Consider the following 17,041-nt stretch of genomic DNA (forward strand, 5'->3'; position numbering starts at 1 on the left):
TCGTTTTGTAATCATTAGGGACATTTCCTGATGCCAGCCTTTCAAAAGCCCAATGAATTAATTAAAACCAGATAGTCCCGCAATGGAGGCTGATGTGCTAAAACGAAAGTTGTGAGAATCACCACCTAAGTCACACTGCCCTGTTTTATCCAGTTCATCACATGCGGCCCGAATTAGTTTGTTTTGCCCGAAACAAAAATGAACTCCTTTGGAGTCACTGCCCTTTCCCTCGCCGACCAATAGAAATGCAGCATCCCGGCCACCGGGGCGCCCTTACTTCCGCCTCGCCTTCTGGGTCTCTCAACTTCTCTGGGCTCGTCCGCCTCCGCTAGCGACCGCCCGTGGGGGCTGGCGGCCCGGACGGCGAGGCCCGGAGGCGGCCGGCGGCATGGACGCGGCGCACAGCGGCGCGGTGCGGACGCTGCGGGTGCCGGGCCGCCACGGCTACGCCGCCGAGTTCTCTCCGTACCTGCCGGGCCGCCTGGCCTGCGCCGCCGCGCAGCACTACGGCATCGCGGGTGAGGCCGGCGCCGCCGGCGGGGCGGGGCGGGGCGGGGCGGGGCGGGGCGGGGCGGGCTCCAGCCTCGTCGGGCCTCTCGCGGTCGCCCGAAAGCGCTTCCGACAGTGGACTGCGCCGCCGCTGAACGCTAGGGGGAGTGAGAAACCGATCGGTCCCCCTTCCTTGTCCGTCCAGTGTATGGAGTTGGTCTGGAGACGGTGTCCGTCCGCCCTCCCCCGAGTTCCCGAGGGGATGTAGCACCTGGAAGTTGCCTCCTGGCCCGAGTCCTTCCTTAAATGCGCGGACGCCGCTGCCACCTGACACCCCCACGTCCCCAGGCTCGCGCGGCCCTGCAGAGAGTGTTTGGCCTGTGTGACCGGTCCGACCGGACCAGGTAGGGTCGCCCCAGTACCTGTTAATTGGGCCGCGGCCCCCGCAGTCAGCGCTCGGCTGTCAGTGGCACATCCAGTGCCCCTGAACCGGCGCCTGGAGTTTCCTCGCAATTTCCATTATGAAAGTTACCAAGTTCTGCCCTCACCGTCGTCTCAGGAGGAACATACATTTATATGCAAGCACTTATTCGGGGTTTAAATTCATTGTCTCTCATGGACTAGATTGAAATGCAGGGTTCCATTCATAATTTTTCTTCTTTTAAGTCATATCCTAGCTATTATTTACATACTGACGATCTATGAAACAAGTCACTACATAATGTCAGCTTCCAGTAGTAGTTTTTGTTTGGTCCTACAGCTGAAAAAATGATGTGATTTCTAAAACTCAGAGGGAGTAAAATATTTGCTTGCTTATATTTTCACCATTAAAATTCTTCGTGCTTGCACATTTAGATTTACAATAATTGCCCACCAGTTAGGTTGAAGACCTATGAATTTGTGGTCGTTAATTTTGAATTAAAACCTTTACAAAAACTTAAAAAGAGTTGGTATTAAAAAAAACCCAGTCATGTTTAAATAAAAGAGTCCCCCGCCCCAGTTTCTATAACAACGTAACTTTTAAGATATGCTGGTCCCTTAGTGAAATAATTTATCTTTGGTAGATAACTGATTTATTCTGTTCAGCACTTTACCACAAAGTTTGTGGTAAATTCCACCATTCCACCAGGTATTTTGTTTTAAAATCCCATGTTGAATGCCTTTTAGATTTATTGGTGAGGCAGTGTGATGTAGTAGGCACAGATTCCCCTGGGTCTGTAAACCAGAAGTTTGTCACCTGTAAATAGGGATGATAACACCTGTCTGGAAGGTTTGTGTGCCTCGCACCTGCCTTGCTACAGAATAGGAACTGAAATATCTCCTCTGTTAGGACTGTCCAGTTTCCAAGCATAGTTGAGATGATAAGTTTAATATTTAATGATCAAAGCACAGTATAGAAATGGAGAACACAATCTGATCATTTTGTATACATGGTCTCAGTAATTTTAGGGAGAAACCAGTGGTAGTAAAATTAGGTACTCAGTGCTTGATCCCTCCTTGACCTGGTCCCCTGGCAGGTTCAACAGCATGACTTCTATTTTTTTTCTTCTTAGGCTGTGGAACCCTGCTAATATTGGATCAAAATGAATCTGGGCTTAGGATTTTTAGAAGGTAAGGTGGTTCTTTATTTATTAACTTATATGTATTCTCTTTTGCTATTAAAGCCTTAATAGATTTAGTTTTTGAGCCCAGCCGGGCATGGCTCAGCGGTTGAGCATCGACCTAGGATCCAGGTGATCAGGGTTCGATTCCCGGCTAGGGCACATGCCCGGGTTGCAGGCTAGGCAGCCGATCAATGACTCTCTCATCATTGATATTTCTATCTCTCTCTCTCTCCCTCCTTTCCTTTCTCTGAAATCAATAAAGATATATTAGAAAAAAAGAAAAGAATTAGGTTTTGAATCTTTTTTATCCACAAAGTTTTAATTTTTAAATTTGCTATATAAAAGAAACTTCAGCATTTGCATAGTATAGAATTTATTTTTGCTATTAAGTTTGATCATTTTCCTTCTAAAGCTCTTGTCTCTTAGTGTCCATTTAGAAATTATAAAACTTAACATATGAACTAGTTAGTATACTGCTGTGTGATATTTCTATCTTTGCTGTCTTCTTAATGTAGTTTAGCTTCACTTATGCAGGAGCTGATTACCCATTTTGTAGATTATCTTTCCTTTCTTTGCATGCATGTCTTGTCTGTAAGACTGTTGGATTTAACACCTCCTTCAGAGCAGTCAAAGGTAGAGAAAGGAAAGGAAATGCTGTCAGAAAATAACTGCCTGCTCCTAGCTCAGGTGAAAGATTTATGGGAAACGTTGAAATTATTGCTCTAAATTACTATTTTAAAGTGCTTGTTGGTCCCACCTCTGAACCACAAAAACCAGTGAGCACCCAGTTATGGCAGCATGCCCTCATGTAAATAGTGCTGTATTGCTAGCGGGGAGACCTAATTTTAATCTAGCTTTGCAGTTTTCTAGCTGTATGAACTGGCTGTTTTTTGAACCTCTCTGAATTTGTTTCTGCATATAACAAGTTCCTGTTCTACTTATTTCTCATAGTCTTGAAGATCAGGTGAGCTAAATATGTGTTAAAATGTGATAAACTTAAAAAAAATATAAAGTTATTTTTGTTATTTTACTTTCAACTGCCTATATAATTAGTTTTTTTGTTGTTGTTTTAATTTTTCCTGGTATAGCTTTGACTGGAACGATGGTTTGTTTGACGTGACCTGGAGTGAGAACAATGAACATATCCTGGTCACCTGTAGTGGGGATGGCTCGCTGCAGCTCTGGGACACTGCCAAAGCCACAGGGCCACTGCAGGTCTACAAAGAACACACTCAGGAGGTAGGAAGGGAATCTTCCTGGGCTTATGGTTTTTCTTTGGATGAAACACATTTGGGGATGGAAACATGGGGAAATGTCTTCAGGGAACAAGAAGTTGAGCTTTAGTGTTTGTCTTATATGTTATGTCACTTACTATTTGATTACTCAGATATAAAATACCTCTTGGCCTAAGGAGCTGGGAAAGAAGAAAAGGTCATGCCTCTCATTAGTCAGTAAAAACGCCGCCAGTAGTAAGCATACTGTGGCACCAATTCCTCCAGAGAGGCCCATGGCTGTCCTTATGCTGTAGGAATATGCCTGCCATTCTCTGCCTCAAGATAGAGGTAGGCAGGCTTTTCACAAAGACACCACAAGATTGCCCTTAGGTCGTCAGTAGGATTCCTGAGGATTTTCAGAGTATATTGGAGCAAGAGCATCAAACAGTGAATGTGAGGCAGAGCTTACTGAAGACATTTTAAATCTACATCTGGTTCGTGTCTAGATTGTGTGTGTGTGTATATGTATGTGTGCGTGTGTGAGTGTGTGTGTGTGGCATAAAAATAGTTTGACCTTAAGTCCTATTAAAATACATCTATATTTTTAATGAACATGATGGTAAAGACATTCTCTTTTGGTGTTTTACTTTAAATGTTTGAAATATTTTCTTGAGGTAGCAATAGATCCTTCAAATGAAAACTTGCAAATTTACTTTCAAAAATGTGTCTACCACAGGACCTAGTCCATAGAAGCCTTTAGTAAATGCTTATCAGATGCAAGAATATTAGTCTTTTGTGATAAAAGATTAGTTTTATGAGGATTCCAGATATTGTTTTATAGCTACAGCTAGTAAAATCAGTATTTTTAAGATTGTGACTAGAAATAATGGAAAATTTTAGTTCCTCTGTTTTATTGTAAAGGCTCTTTGATAAGTGTAGTTATATGATCATATTTTTATAGAATCGCTGAAAATTAAGACAGCTTTGACAAAGAAGGAACTATAGTTTCAGGATGTTCAATGCAAGAATTTCTGCAGAGCAGGATGTCCAAAATTCAGACATTTTTGTGGTACCTTCATGATCTTTGCCATATTCTTATACTACTTATACTATAATTAATTTAATGTTTTTTCTTTTTTAAAAAAAATGTTTTTCCTCTCAAAAGGTTTTTTTCTTTTCTTTTTATTAAATCTTTGGTGCCATGTATTGCTTATCTATATGAATTCTAGGGCTATAACTAACGACTCATAAAATATCTAGTTATGTTAAAAGGATATATCAATTTAATGTTTTTCTTTAAATGAGCTTTATGTTATTTCACTCATCTTAAAACAGTTATATTCATGAAACCATGGGATTGATGACTAACTTAGTATGTATATTAATTTTTAATGTATGTTAAGATAAGCATATAATGAATAAAATAAAGTGTATGTACCAGTTAAAATAATCTCATAATAACCAGTGGTGTGTGTACTACAGGGTGGGGCAAAAGTAGGTTTACAGTTGTTTGTATGGAAAATAATACAATAATTAATAAATAATACAAGAACAACTGTGCTGCTTGTATTCAGAGCCAGCACTGAATAAATATGAGCTATTATTATTTGCTCTGTAAAAGGGTTAGAAAAGCATGAAACAAGTTAGGAATCCCCCAGTTACTCATTTCACCACTCAATGACTGTCTAAAAAATGTCCAACAATCAATTTTCAGATAGTCAGATAAGTGGGTACTGAAGCAAAAGGGAGAAATCCAAGACCTCAATATAGTTTAGGCCTTGAGGAATGAAGGCCTTGGTGAAAGGAAAGAAAATCATGGACATTACTCCTTTGCATGGCTTCTAAATTTAGCATCAAAGCAGAAATCAGATTCTTCTCTATATTAACGGGTAGCTGCAGAGGCCGTTATGTCTTTTGATTTCCATAAAATGCCTTTAGCTTAGACTGCTGCTGAATATATAGGAGGAGCAAAAGAATAGGAACATTTTTAAAAGGTTCAGCAAGAAGGAGAAAAGAGAAAGGATGAATTAGGAGTTTTCTTTCTCTGCTCCATGACTTACAACACTGTGCTATTGAGAGTAATTGTGTCATTAGGAAGCAGAAGTTTCAGTGTAAGAGAATGGTGACATGAGAATAAACAAGTTAAGTAGAAACATTTAATCTTAAAATGGAATAGGAAATATCCATATAGGCTCATGATTTGTTTTTCTCTGTCTAAAAAAATGTATGCATTTCTTAGTTCTCTGGTCAGTAAAGACCTATGAGCAATGACAACTCAGTCCCAGAGAATATCCTTAGTGCCCACATTATGGCCTCTAAATACTGTTTTGCACTAAAAGGATCAGGGATCTTTGAAGAAATAGTCGATTCCAGGACCAGGAAGAAAACATAGAAGATGAACCTCAGACATCATCTTGTGTCAGATAGCTATGAAAGGCCATGGGGATCCTGTCAAAAGCTTAGGAGAGACAACCTGAAGAGACTCTCATTGGCCAATGAAGGGACAATTTGAACATCAAAAGGAATGACAGCAATGGATTGAAATATTCTACACACACAGACACAGTTATATGTATATTTTCACTCATAAAAAACCCCAGCTTGTCACCGTTGAAGATTACTATGATAACTGACTCATTCTGAATATTGATAAATCAAGGCATTTATCCTGCCTTTCTTGTATGAATTTTATTGAGGGGTAATTAAACAGTTGATGTGGAAAATTTCTTATTACAGAATCCTAGCTAATAAATGCAGAAGGAATAACAGAATTAGAAAAGTCATCATTAAATAGCCCTAATGAAATAATGACTCTAGGCAAGGGTTATGCATAGATGTTAAAACCATTTTAAGACTGATACATCTTCTGAACAATTTTAGGATCACTGAAAGTGGGTCAACCAGAAATTATACACCTTCTAATACAATGGGAAGCTAAAACAAGATTGATTGAACTAACTTTAATCAAGCCTCTATTATCTAACTTCAATTGAAAGGAAATAGGAAGGGTAGAAGAAAAGTTAAACACTGTCATGAGGAAACAATTAGCCAAGTCCAGAATGGAGAAGATTCCACAGGACCATTAACTTTGTTTCTTTAAGAAACAAATGTCATGGGAAGAGGAGGGGGCCAGGAAAAGCAAGGTGGAGAAGAGGACTTTCCTAGATTAGAAGAGACTTCAGAGACATAGCACCTAAGTGTAAAATACGGATTTTGTTTGGATCCTGATTCAAATTAACTATAAAAAGACATTTTTGAGACAATTGGGAAATACGAATATGGATGATATTAGATGATATTAAGGAACTTTCGTTAATCTTGTTAGGTGTGAAAATGGCCTTGTGCTTATGTAAAAAAGAAAACTGTCCTTATCTACTGAAATATTTATGAGTGAAATTGTCTGATGTTAAAATACTCCAGCAATCAGTCACTAATGGGATAAAACAAGATAGGCGAAATGTTGATAATTATAGAAGGTGTATGATGGATACTTATTATGCTCTTTTCTTTACATTTATGCACATTAAAAATTTTGTCATTAAAAAATTAAAATCATTTCTTGTTAAAAGAAGTATGTAGCCCTTTCTAATCGCTCAGTAATTAAAAGTCAGTGTTCCTTTCCTTTGTATTGATACAGATGAGTATGAACATTCCAGACACAATTTTTCTTTGATGATTTTTAATTAAATAGACCAACTTAAAAAAGGGCAATACTGCACAGTAGATTAAAAATGAGCTCTTTGGGAATTAGTTTCAGTAATAAAATTTGTCCTCTCAAACTGTGGTTTGGATGAGGTTTAGATTTCATAAAGCAGCACAAAATATTGTTCATTGGGTTTTTTTGGTTTTGCATTTTTTAAATTAATTTTCTTCACCGCTGCCAAGAGTACTGTCATAAGATAGGCGTTTGGAGGACCCTGCTTTTAAAGCATAACTGCATATTTCTTTTTTATACTTAATCTGACCGTTTGCCATGTCCACTGTATGAGTGGTAGAGGAGGGGGAGTTAGGAATAGGGAAAAGATGGAAGAGTGGGAGATGTGCTTTCCGCTTAGATTTGTTTCTCTGCCCTTTTGTTCATTCCAAAAACTTGGATGAGCTCTGCTCTCTGCAAAGGACTGTAACTAGTCCTGGGGGGAAGATGAAGAAGCCAGGCAGGGTCCTTGCCCTTCTGGAGCCCTTGCCCCCTCTAGGGAGAAAGGCTTTAAGCTGCAGGTTATCTAATTTGTAATGTGGTCAGTACTGTGAATGTACAGAGTGCTACTGGAGGAGAGGATCTTGCCTGGGGAAGGGACCCGGAGGGCATCCTTGAGTCTGACGGGAGAGTAGGAACAGCCTGCTCAGGTGGAGAGGTCACAGGAGTTGGTTAGCAGCAATGGAAAGTGCATGCTCCAAGGGGAAGGACTGAGCCTGTGTGCCCAGAGCGGTGAGCATTTTGGCTCTTATGCTAAGATCAGTGGAAAGACATTGAAGGTTTAAAATAATTAACTGTGAAATATTTGATACATATAAAAATACATAAAGTGTAAAAAAATGTCTAACGAACACTTGTGTATTCATCATCTAGCCGAAGAAATAACACCTTATGGATACCGTGGAGCCCCTGGTGACTGATTTTGTCCTTCTATCTCCTTTTTTCTGATCTTCTTCTTTTTTTTTTTTTAAATATATCTTTATTGATTCCAGAGAGAGGAAATGAGAGGGAGAGAGAGAGATAGAAACATCAATGATGAGAGAGTCATTGATCGGCTGCAGCCGGCAACCCGGGCATGTGCCCTGACCGGGAATTGAACCCTGATCGCCTGGATCCTAGGTTGACGCTTAACCGCTGAGCCACGCCTGGCCGGGCCTGATCTTATTCTTTTCCCTCCTTTTTTCCTTCCTCCCTTCTTCCCAGGAGCAGCATCTATCCTGAATTTTCTGTTTATATAGTTGTCATTTTTCCTTTTAGTTTCACTACATATGTTGCATCCCTGAGTCCTGCATAGTTTTGCATAATTTTGATCTTTTGGTGGTAAGCAACAGCATGGATGAATCTCAGTGTTGAGTGAGGATTATAAATTGCAGCAACTATATAGTATGAAGTGACTGAAGTGATTTCTGCAGGGGGGCAACATTAATTTGTGTCTTATAAAGGTTATTTTTTATGCAATGTAGATAATGGATTGGATGTGAGCACGAATGGATGGGGAGAGCAGTTAGAAGGATGCAGTAATCTAGCTGGTAGTTTATGGTTGATGGTTGTTGCCTAATTAAGAGAGATTATGTACAAACTCATAACCGTGGCCCTTTGAGATCTTGCCCCTCCTAACTATTTGACCTTGCTGTTCCTCAAACATGACACACTTGTTTCCTGCTTCAGGGTCTTCCCCTATTCTACTGAAAGGCTTTCTTCTCAAATCTGCAGCATTCTCTTTTTTACTGCGCAGAGTTCTTTGCTTAGAGAGGTCTTCCCTGGTCACTATTGAGAAGTGACCTCTTGCCCTTGTTATTGCTTTCTAGTTTCCCTACCTTGCTTTATTTTGCTTTGTAATTTAAAAAAATCACAACATGAAAGTATATATATATTTATTTACAGCCTGTTTCCCCCTGCTAAAATATAACATCCACGAGGGCTGGAACTTCATCTGTCTTGTCTTACACTGTACCCCCCTACCCCTCAATTCATGCCTTGTATATAGTAGATGCTTGATAAATATTTGTTGAATAGGTGAGTGAATTGACTTAAGATTGGGATAATGGAGTCCAGACATCCCTTTTTGACTGTCTCCCAAGTATCCTTATGGCTATAAACTTTTTCCAGAGTTTGAGGTTAATACAAAAACCCAGTTCTAACTAGACATTTCCACTTGACTATCTTGCTGTCACCTCAAATTTAGTGTGTCTAAAATTATACCTTATCTTCCTTCCTCCAGTCTTCCAGTTTGTTAATGCCACCATCACTGACAGTCCTCAGACACAAAACCTTGGTGTTATCTTGCGGCATTCACTAACCCTAATCTCTTGGTGCTTTCTGTGCCCACATATGTCTTTGGGGGAGTTTCTGGTTAGTGTTTGCAACTCTTTTTCCTGCTATTAACGTTGTAGCCAGCCCTCAAGGCCCTGCTTGAATCCTTTTCTTTTGGCCATCAAGCTGAAGTTTCCATCCCAGCACCCCTTTTGTACTATGTCTATAGTGTTGTTTTTTAAAACACAATATCCTGACTTGTACTGTTACTTCCCCATGTCCTAATATTTTAAACACAGTGAAGCAAACTATTGATTGACTGAGTCACCTTTATTTCCTTCTTTATTATTCCATTTTTAACCTCATCATGTGTGTCCTATCCTCGTTTTGTCCTAGAACCATAATAGTTGCCATGGTGTTGTGTGTCAGGTAAGACAGCAGGCAGGACACTGCCATGAGCATAGTTTTTTTTACCTCCTGTCTTTTGTTCTCATTAGGGCTGGGTTCTCTCTGAGCCTGTGGAGGCTCTTGCAGTTTTAAAAGGTGAGATGTCATAAGGTTTCAAGTCCTGCATCATGCTGGAAATGGATAGAGGCAGTGGAGTGTGAGCTCATAATGTTAGTTTTTAGTTGTATTCAGTTATCTTTTAAAATGAAAATAATAGCTCTTTATAACTACTTAGCAGAGTTACAGGTTATGAAGATAAATTTTGTTGGTTTAATTATCTTAATTCACATTTATTGAGTTATGTTTCAATGAGCATAGATGTACAAGATGTACATCTTATGATTTTGCCTAGAGAGGTCTTCTAAAATCTAGCAGGTATGGCAGTTATTTAACATGAATTTTAGTAAAAGATAGTAAATGCTGAATCAGAAGTAAGTACAAGATGCTGTTGGAATGCACAGGAGGAAGAATCTAAGTCACTGAGGAATCTGTCAGCGGAGGCTTATTTCATAAAGGACATAATAGGGCCAAGACTTGACATTTGAGCAGGAGTTCACCAGGTAGACAGGGACTTTAAGTTCTTGAATATGTATAATTCATAAAAATAAAATGAAATAAGACTGGGCCCAAATGTAGCTCCAATGAAAGGTGATATCAATAAGGGCAGCAAGAAGTTCCAGTTCAACAGTGCCCTGGAGCGGCTTGCTGTAGAGACAGCCTAGCAAAGTCATTAAGTGTGGACTCTGCAATTAGGCCACCCAGGTTCAGATTTCAGCTCCATCTTTGGGAATTGAACCTCCTTGGGCCTCGGCATAGTATCTACTTCATAAAAGTGAAGGTTAAATGAAATAAATACACAGTGTTTATGGAAATATCTTGCACGCAGTAGTGCTCAATAAAGATTTGCTTTTGTGGTTATTTTTGCCTTTTCACATCAGCCCAGAGCACACGAATTGACAAACTACTATGCCTGGGCCAAGGCCAAACCCAGCCCACTGTCTGATTTGAAAGAAAGTTTTACTGGAACACAGCCATGCCCGCTCATTAAATATTGTCTATGGCTACTTTTGTGAGTTTAGTAGTTGTGACAGAGATCAAATGGTCTAGAAAGCCTAAAATATTTATTTTGCCCTTGACAGAAGAAATTTGCTGAGCCCTGGACTAGAATATAAAATCAAATTCTTCAGCTCTCAAAATCATTAGTGGTTGCTTCCAAACCTGTCTTTTCTACCCATAACTAACAGATGTCTATAGCAGTCTTTGGTTTCTGCTGCCCCTTCTGCATACTTTATGAGCTGCTCTTTGTTACTACATTATGGTTTCTTTAGTGTTCCACCTGCTCTTTTCTCTTTCACATGGGTATGGGCAACAGCAGGTCCAGGACTAGGGCAAGCTGGGTGAGGCACTCGCCTTTAGTCCATAATTTAAGGGAGCCCCCCAAAAACTTAGTAGTCAAAATAAATAATCTCTTAGTGCAATCATTTAAAAAAATAAAAATTAAGGCAAAAATCTATGATTAACAAAATATCAGTTTTAAATAAGGACAGAATCAGTATTACTGATTTTTTTACTCAGACTCCAACATGGCTCAGCTTAGCTCTAGGCAGCTGAGAACAGGTAACCCATACTTAAACCACTACAAACCCCAGACACTCTTACTTCTTACATAAATATGGTAGAGTTTTTAGACTCAAAGTAACCTGCTGATCCATTTTAATGACATATACTCAGACCCATGTCAGGACTACTTTCATAAATTATAATTTATGCACATATTTTGTTGAACTTAGCTTGTAGTAGTGATCTCTATATAATATGTTGTATAAAATGACAGAATGAAAAATATTCCGTAAGTTTCCAAATAGTTTATTTGAGGTGGTCCACTGAGAGCAGTGAAGCATAGATTAGAATGGCAGCATTGGATAACTAAGGCTGTTTACCAAGAGATCTGAAAGGATCACCTGGTTTCTATAAGCTTTTTCTAAGAAAGGCTAGATAGTGATAGGAATTGAATTTTAATGCTTTCTGATAAACATTGACTTGGCAAGCTTTTTTAGATGACTTTCTAATCTGCTTTGACATTTCTTCTTCAGGGTGCAGCAAACAGTGATTTGTTGGTAGGTTTAAAAATATGTATACTTTGTTTTAGTGGAGAAGATTTGGAAGTATTCTGTAGAATTCTATTCAAGTAGAATATGTAAGGAATCAGTCTGGAGGAGTGGACAAGGTAACTTTTCATTTCCCAGACACCATGTTAAGATTTGTAGGACTTGATGTTTCAATGAAGTAAATTAGTTGTTTTAACTAGCTATCACTGTTATAAAGAGATAAAATATAATATTGAACTTGATGCTCTTTTGCCTCCTAAATGACATTTTAAAATGTTTTTAGGTATATAGTGTTGATTGGAGCCAAACCAGAGGTGAACAGCTTGTGGTGTCTGGTTCATGGGATCAAACCATCAAATTGGTATGTTGACTTTACTGTATTTAAAAACAAATATTCCCTTCCCAAAAGCTACCACTGATTTTTTTCTCTCCTAGAACATTCTTCTGTAGCTTTTTAATTAGGTAGCTAATTTTATTTTCAAAAAATATTTTAAAGCATTTATTAGAATTTAAAATTTTCTAATCTTTTGGCTGTAAACTAACAATTAGCTCAGCATTGGTTATTTTGGACCCTTAAATACCATCTTGCTTTATGTAAAAATAGGCTTTAAAAAAGGCCTTGAGACATGTATGTATATCCTGTGTATATAAAAATACATATATATTTTATATATTGTATATGTAAAAGCATACATTTGAATTGACACCTGTTAAGTGATTGATCTATTCATTTATTTGTAGTGGGATCCAACTGTTGGAAAGTCGTTGTGCACCTTTAGAGGCCATGAAAGTGTCATTTACAGCACAATCTGGTCTCCCCACATCCCTGGTTGCTTTGCTTCAGCCTCAGGTAAATCCATATTTACGTCTTCCTTGTAGTGAATGGTAGTCTCACTTTAACCAGTAGGTGGTGCTGTGTACCTTAGAGTCTGAGAAAAAACACACCAAAAAAACCCCAATTCTTTTTGCTCTTTAGACTGTTTTATTCTTTACCAACCTCTAGATATTCTTTACCAACCTGGATTACTTTTTAATGATTCTGACCATTTGACTTATATGTTCCGTTTTTGGTGAGGTAAGAGGTGTGGGACAAAGCAAGTGAGGGCTTGGGCATCAGTCTCTCCTTGATGTTTACCCTCCTTTTAGGGATATTCTTTATAATTCATTGCTAGTAAGCTAAAGCAAAGATGGTTTTGGTATGATTTTTTTTCTGACTGTTTTCTTTTGATTTATATCAGCAATTCTAAGGTAAAGTAGATACTTATATTTATGTCTGTATTTTTTTTAATAGAGAAAGGTCATTTTATCAAGTTTAATAATTATGCTTTGTCCTATTTGCGTAAAGATTTACAAATTTATTTTGTGGGCCAATTCATAAATCATAAACCCGAACAGTCTAACTTATAAATAAGTTATAGAGACGCACTGCCCAGCCTCTCTGTGGTGCCATTTAAAGCAGCACAGTCCGCCTGCCCAGTGGTCGTTTCAGTAACTGTCCCTGTCTTCCCTCGTTTCTGCTCTGGAGGTCCTTTCCCCTGGCATGTGCCTCATTCTTCCCATACGCCTTCCACTCTGCCCTCACAGCTCTTGTTCTTTCATCTTTTACCTTTTCTTCCCACCAGTCTAGCCTGTCTCTCTTCTGCTGTCCTGATTTTACATGGACAATTTCTGTGACAGAGTCCTCCCAGAGGGTGACAGGAGAAGAAACTAAGACAGCAAGAGCAATGCTCCCTTCTGCCCACGAGTCAGATGAGAGAATGTTCTCCGCAGTGAGCAGGCAGTGCATTGAAAGGCTTTTGGAGTTAGAGTTCATGTGGTTAGGAATATGGAATATCAGTTCTTAGTGATATTGTAATATCTGCTACACCATGACTTTTCATAATGTGAATTAGACAGAACACAACTATTAATGAACAAATATAGTTTGTCTTAGGCAGATTACAACTGGTTATAAATCTTTCAAAATTGGGAACCAGTATAGCTGTTTTTACTAGACCCTGAGCTGCTTTGCTTAAATGGTTTTATCTTTGATTTGTTTATTAGAACAAAGGTTGCTAAGTCGGAGTGACAGCTATAAGAATGTGTAATGTGTGCTAATTAATCATAAATATTTGTGGTGATTGACAAAGTAAGATCATCACTTTTTATTTTTTACTTGTATAACTTTCAAAAATAAATTTATAAAGCAAAAACAAAAATAGTATTCCAGATAATTCCTATTCTAACCATGTACCTATAGTAAGGAAATTCAAACAACACAGAAGCATGCCAAATAAAAACTAAAAGCCCCTCTCCCCTATTTAACCATTGTTAACATTTTCTTGTATTTTTCTATAAAAATTCTTTGGCTTATCCCAGAATATATGGTACAAAAAATTTTTAATATTTATAGGGAATATTCTTGAGGAAAAACTCAGATACTTATAAAGGCTAATTTGTTTAGTGATGTTAGGTTTTATATGCTTATAGCTATAAAACCTTCGTTGTTGAAATTTTATAGGAAAATAACTTTGTAACTATGAGTCAGGAATTCTCCTGTCCCAAATTCCCAAATTCTTTTTCCCCATTGAAAACATTCTATAAAACAGTTTTTGATTATGGAGATTTCTTAGAAACCTTAATCCAGTATTATAGCTGTATTGAGCAAATCATACCATCATTCAGAAAGAGTTTTTAGACTACAGTTTTGAATAAACTTGATGGAAAAGAATATCCATCAATTATGTACTAAAAATTATATCTACATTTACATTATATATTTAAATTTATTAAATTAAAAAAATTTTGAAATAGAAAAAGAGGTACAATAAGGCTTTTGGGATGGGACGAAAATATATTTTTTCTTGTCACATTTCCTTTTCCAAGCCTAAATTTCTTCTATCTTTTGTTTTTCTGTTGTGCAGCTAGCCATAAGGCCAGGTGTGTATTAAATAAATGATAGCAATACTGATACATTTAATTTGAATTAACTCTTGAGTTGATCATCTTTTATACTTTCATTTACTGTAAATTCTAATGATTTCATGTTTATAGTGAATCACATCTGTAAGATGACCACAGTTCAGTGTAATGGTCATATGTAATTTTATAATTTTACTATTAGTGAAGGGCCCTAACACAGAGATTAGTAGTACAGTTAAATTAAGATTCTTATGAAGATGTGAATCAGATTGACATTAGCATCATTTTCTTTAAGTAGGCATGCATGCCTTTGGCCTTATATCCTACAGTTTCAAAGGAGACATTTTAGACCCTGGATGGAATTAGTGGAATAGATAGATCCGCCTTCAATGAACTGAAACATGCTTCTCTTCTAGTGAAACAGTGAAGACATGTCTGCTGGGAGCTCTGATTGGCATAATTCATAATAAACTAGAATTAATAATGAGTATAATTTTACATATTTGGAAAAGTATAAGTAAAGCTCCCTGAACTACTGATAGATTTTTTAAAAGTTTCTTTACCTTACTATTGTATATAATATTGTTAATTTATATTATTTAAGTTCTAAAATTGTATTCCTTTGATTTTAACCATTGTTCTTCTTATACCCATGACCAAATACAAAATTTGACAGTGATAAAATCATGAACTAATACAGCTGCATCTATTTAAATGTCAGCCAGAGTTGTGTATATTAGCCCTTTATTTGGACTGAGTCACACACACTGATTCTTTCATTGGCCTTTTGTTATAGTGTGGTATACGTAATATTGGCTCTGGATGTTACATGTAGAGTGTTCTGTGTGAGACTGAATAAGAGAAAAAGATTAGTTGTGTGTAGAGAGTTAACTGTATAATCATAAAATTTAACATTTAAAACTATCTGTATGTTGTAAATAGGCAGTGTATAAAAACAATCTTTTATCAACAGAGTGATCATTTGCTTTAATAGAATAAAAGACCATCTGTTTAATGACATTATTTTCATGTGTTATATTAGAAATGAATATAAATAGTGGTCATATCAACCAGGACTTGTTTAGTTGAACTTGAAAAAAATTCTGACCCAAACTGCTTTAAGGAAGAAGATAATTTATTTGATCATATAGTTTAAAAGTCCAGAATTAAAACTGGCTTTATAGAGACATGGCTGGATATTGAGTTGGTTGTAGTATCAGGTGCCACGTGATAGCAAGATGGCAGTAGCTTTAACCCCCACATCCTTTCTGGCTTCTGTGTGGTAGGAAAAAGTGAGAGGTTCTCAGACATCTAGGAAAGTTTCATTTTCTCTCATTGACTCTGAAGAGTCTCTGTGGATGTTCCTAAACTAATCACTGTGCCTGGAGAGGGGTGTGTTATGTGTTGGTTGGCTTTGGCCAGGCTTAGCTCCTGCAGTTGGGAATGAGAAATGGAAGAGAGTGGTCTCCAAACTACATACACTGAGAATAGAAAGAGTGAATCCTGATTAGGTGGAAGTAGATGGATCCATTCTAGGGGGCCAATAGTCACTAAAATGGCTGCTCATTCAAGGCTTAACATAAATCTGAGGGGATTTGATAAAAATCAAGCACTGCACCTGTGTGCTATGAAATATGTTCCTTTAAAAAATCACTCCAAGAATTTAGTTACCTTCAAAGTTGTATGGTATTTGCAAATCTAGAACCAAATGTATCATTAGCTAAGCTAAGACAGGCCAAAAAGGGGGAGTTGTTAGAGATTTAGATCTCGATTTATGTTCCATAGCAGAGTTCTCTAAGGACATTGCATTTTGTCTAGTTCATGGTAGTCATGTTTGTACAAAATTCATATTTCTAAATTATATGAGCTAGAAGGGAAGAATTTTTGAGGTCTTTATAGAAAGAGGATTAACGTGAAGTAAACTTTCTTGTGAACCATGAAAACTAAGTTACTACTTTTACAGACCCCATATAATTTCATAAATGATAGCCATGTGTGAATATGTTGGGTCCAGTAGTTAAGAAAACCTCATCTACTCTAAGAAAAAGTCATATGACATCTGATAGGCATCTGGTATTTCAATTAAATTAAATTATTTGGGCCCAGTATGCATCCTTTTGCTACTCAGTTCACTTCACCGTTTCAGATTCAATGTTTACACTCATTCTTTTTACCCAACTTCCTCTTACCTGCTGCAATTTGAAATTTAGACACAGTAGCAGCCAGCACCTCGTGTTCTGCAGTGTGCATTTAAATTCATTGCTTCTGCAAGTCTGCAACTGATAAGAGAAGCTGGTAATTCAGGTGGGTCTGCGGCACCATCACAGGGCC

General features: G+C 37.7%; 1 protein-coding gene across 1 annotated transcript in view; it reads left to right on the forward strand.

The window, feature by feature from the left end:
* Positions 1-388: 388 nt before the first annotated feature.
* Positions 389-17,041, forward strand: part of PEX7 (peroxisomal biogenesis factor 7) — a 55,080-nt gene continuing 38,427 nt past the window's right edge. The window contains exons 1-5 of the mRNA XM_087817638.1: positions 389-518; positions 2,043-2,100; positions 3,182-3,332; positions 12,093-12,170; positions 12,551-12,659. Of these exons, the coding sequence (XP_087673764.1) occupies positions 389-518; positions 2,043-2,100; positions 3,182-3,332; positions 12,093-12,170; positions 12,551-12,659 (526 nt within the window). The remainder of the gene's footprint in view (positions 519-2,042; positions 2,101-3,181; positions 3,333-12,092; positions 12,171-12,550; positions 12,660-17,041) is intronic.

This window comes from Miniopterus natalensis, chromosome 5 (assembly GCF_054644295.1).
Source record: "Miniopterus natalensis isolate mMinNat1 chromosome 5, mMinNat1.hap1, whole genome shotgun sequence".
Lineage (NCBI taxonomy): Eukaryota > Metazoa > Chordata > Mammalia > Chiroptera > Miniopteridae > Miniopterus > Miniopterus natalensis.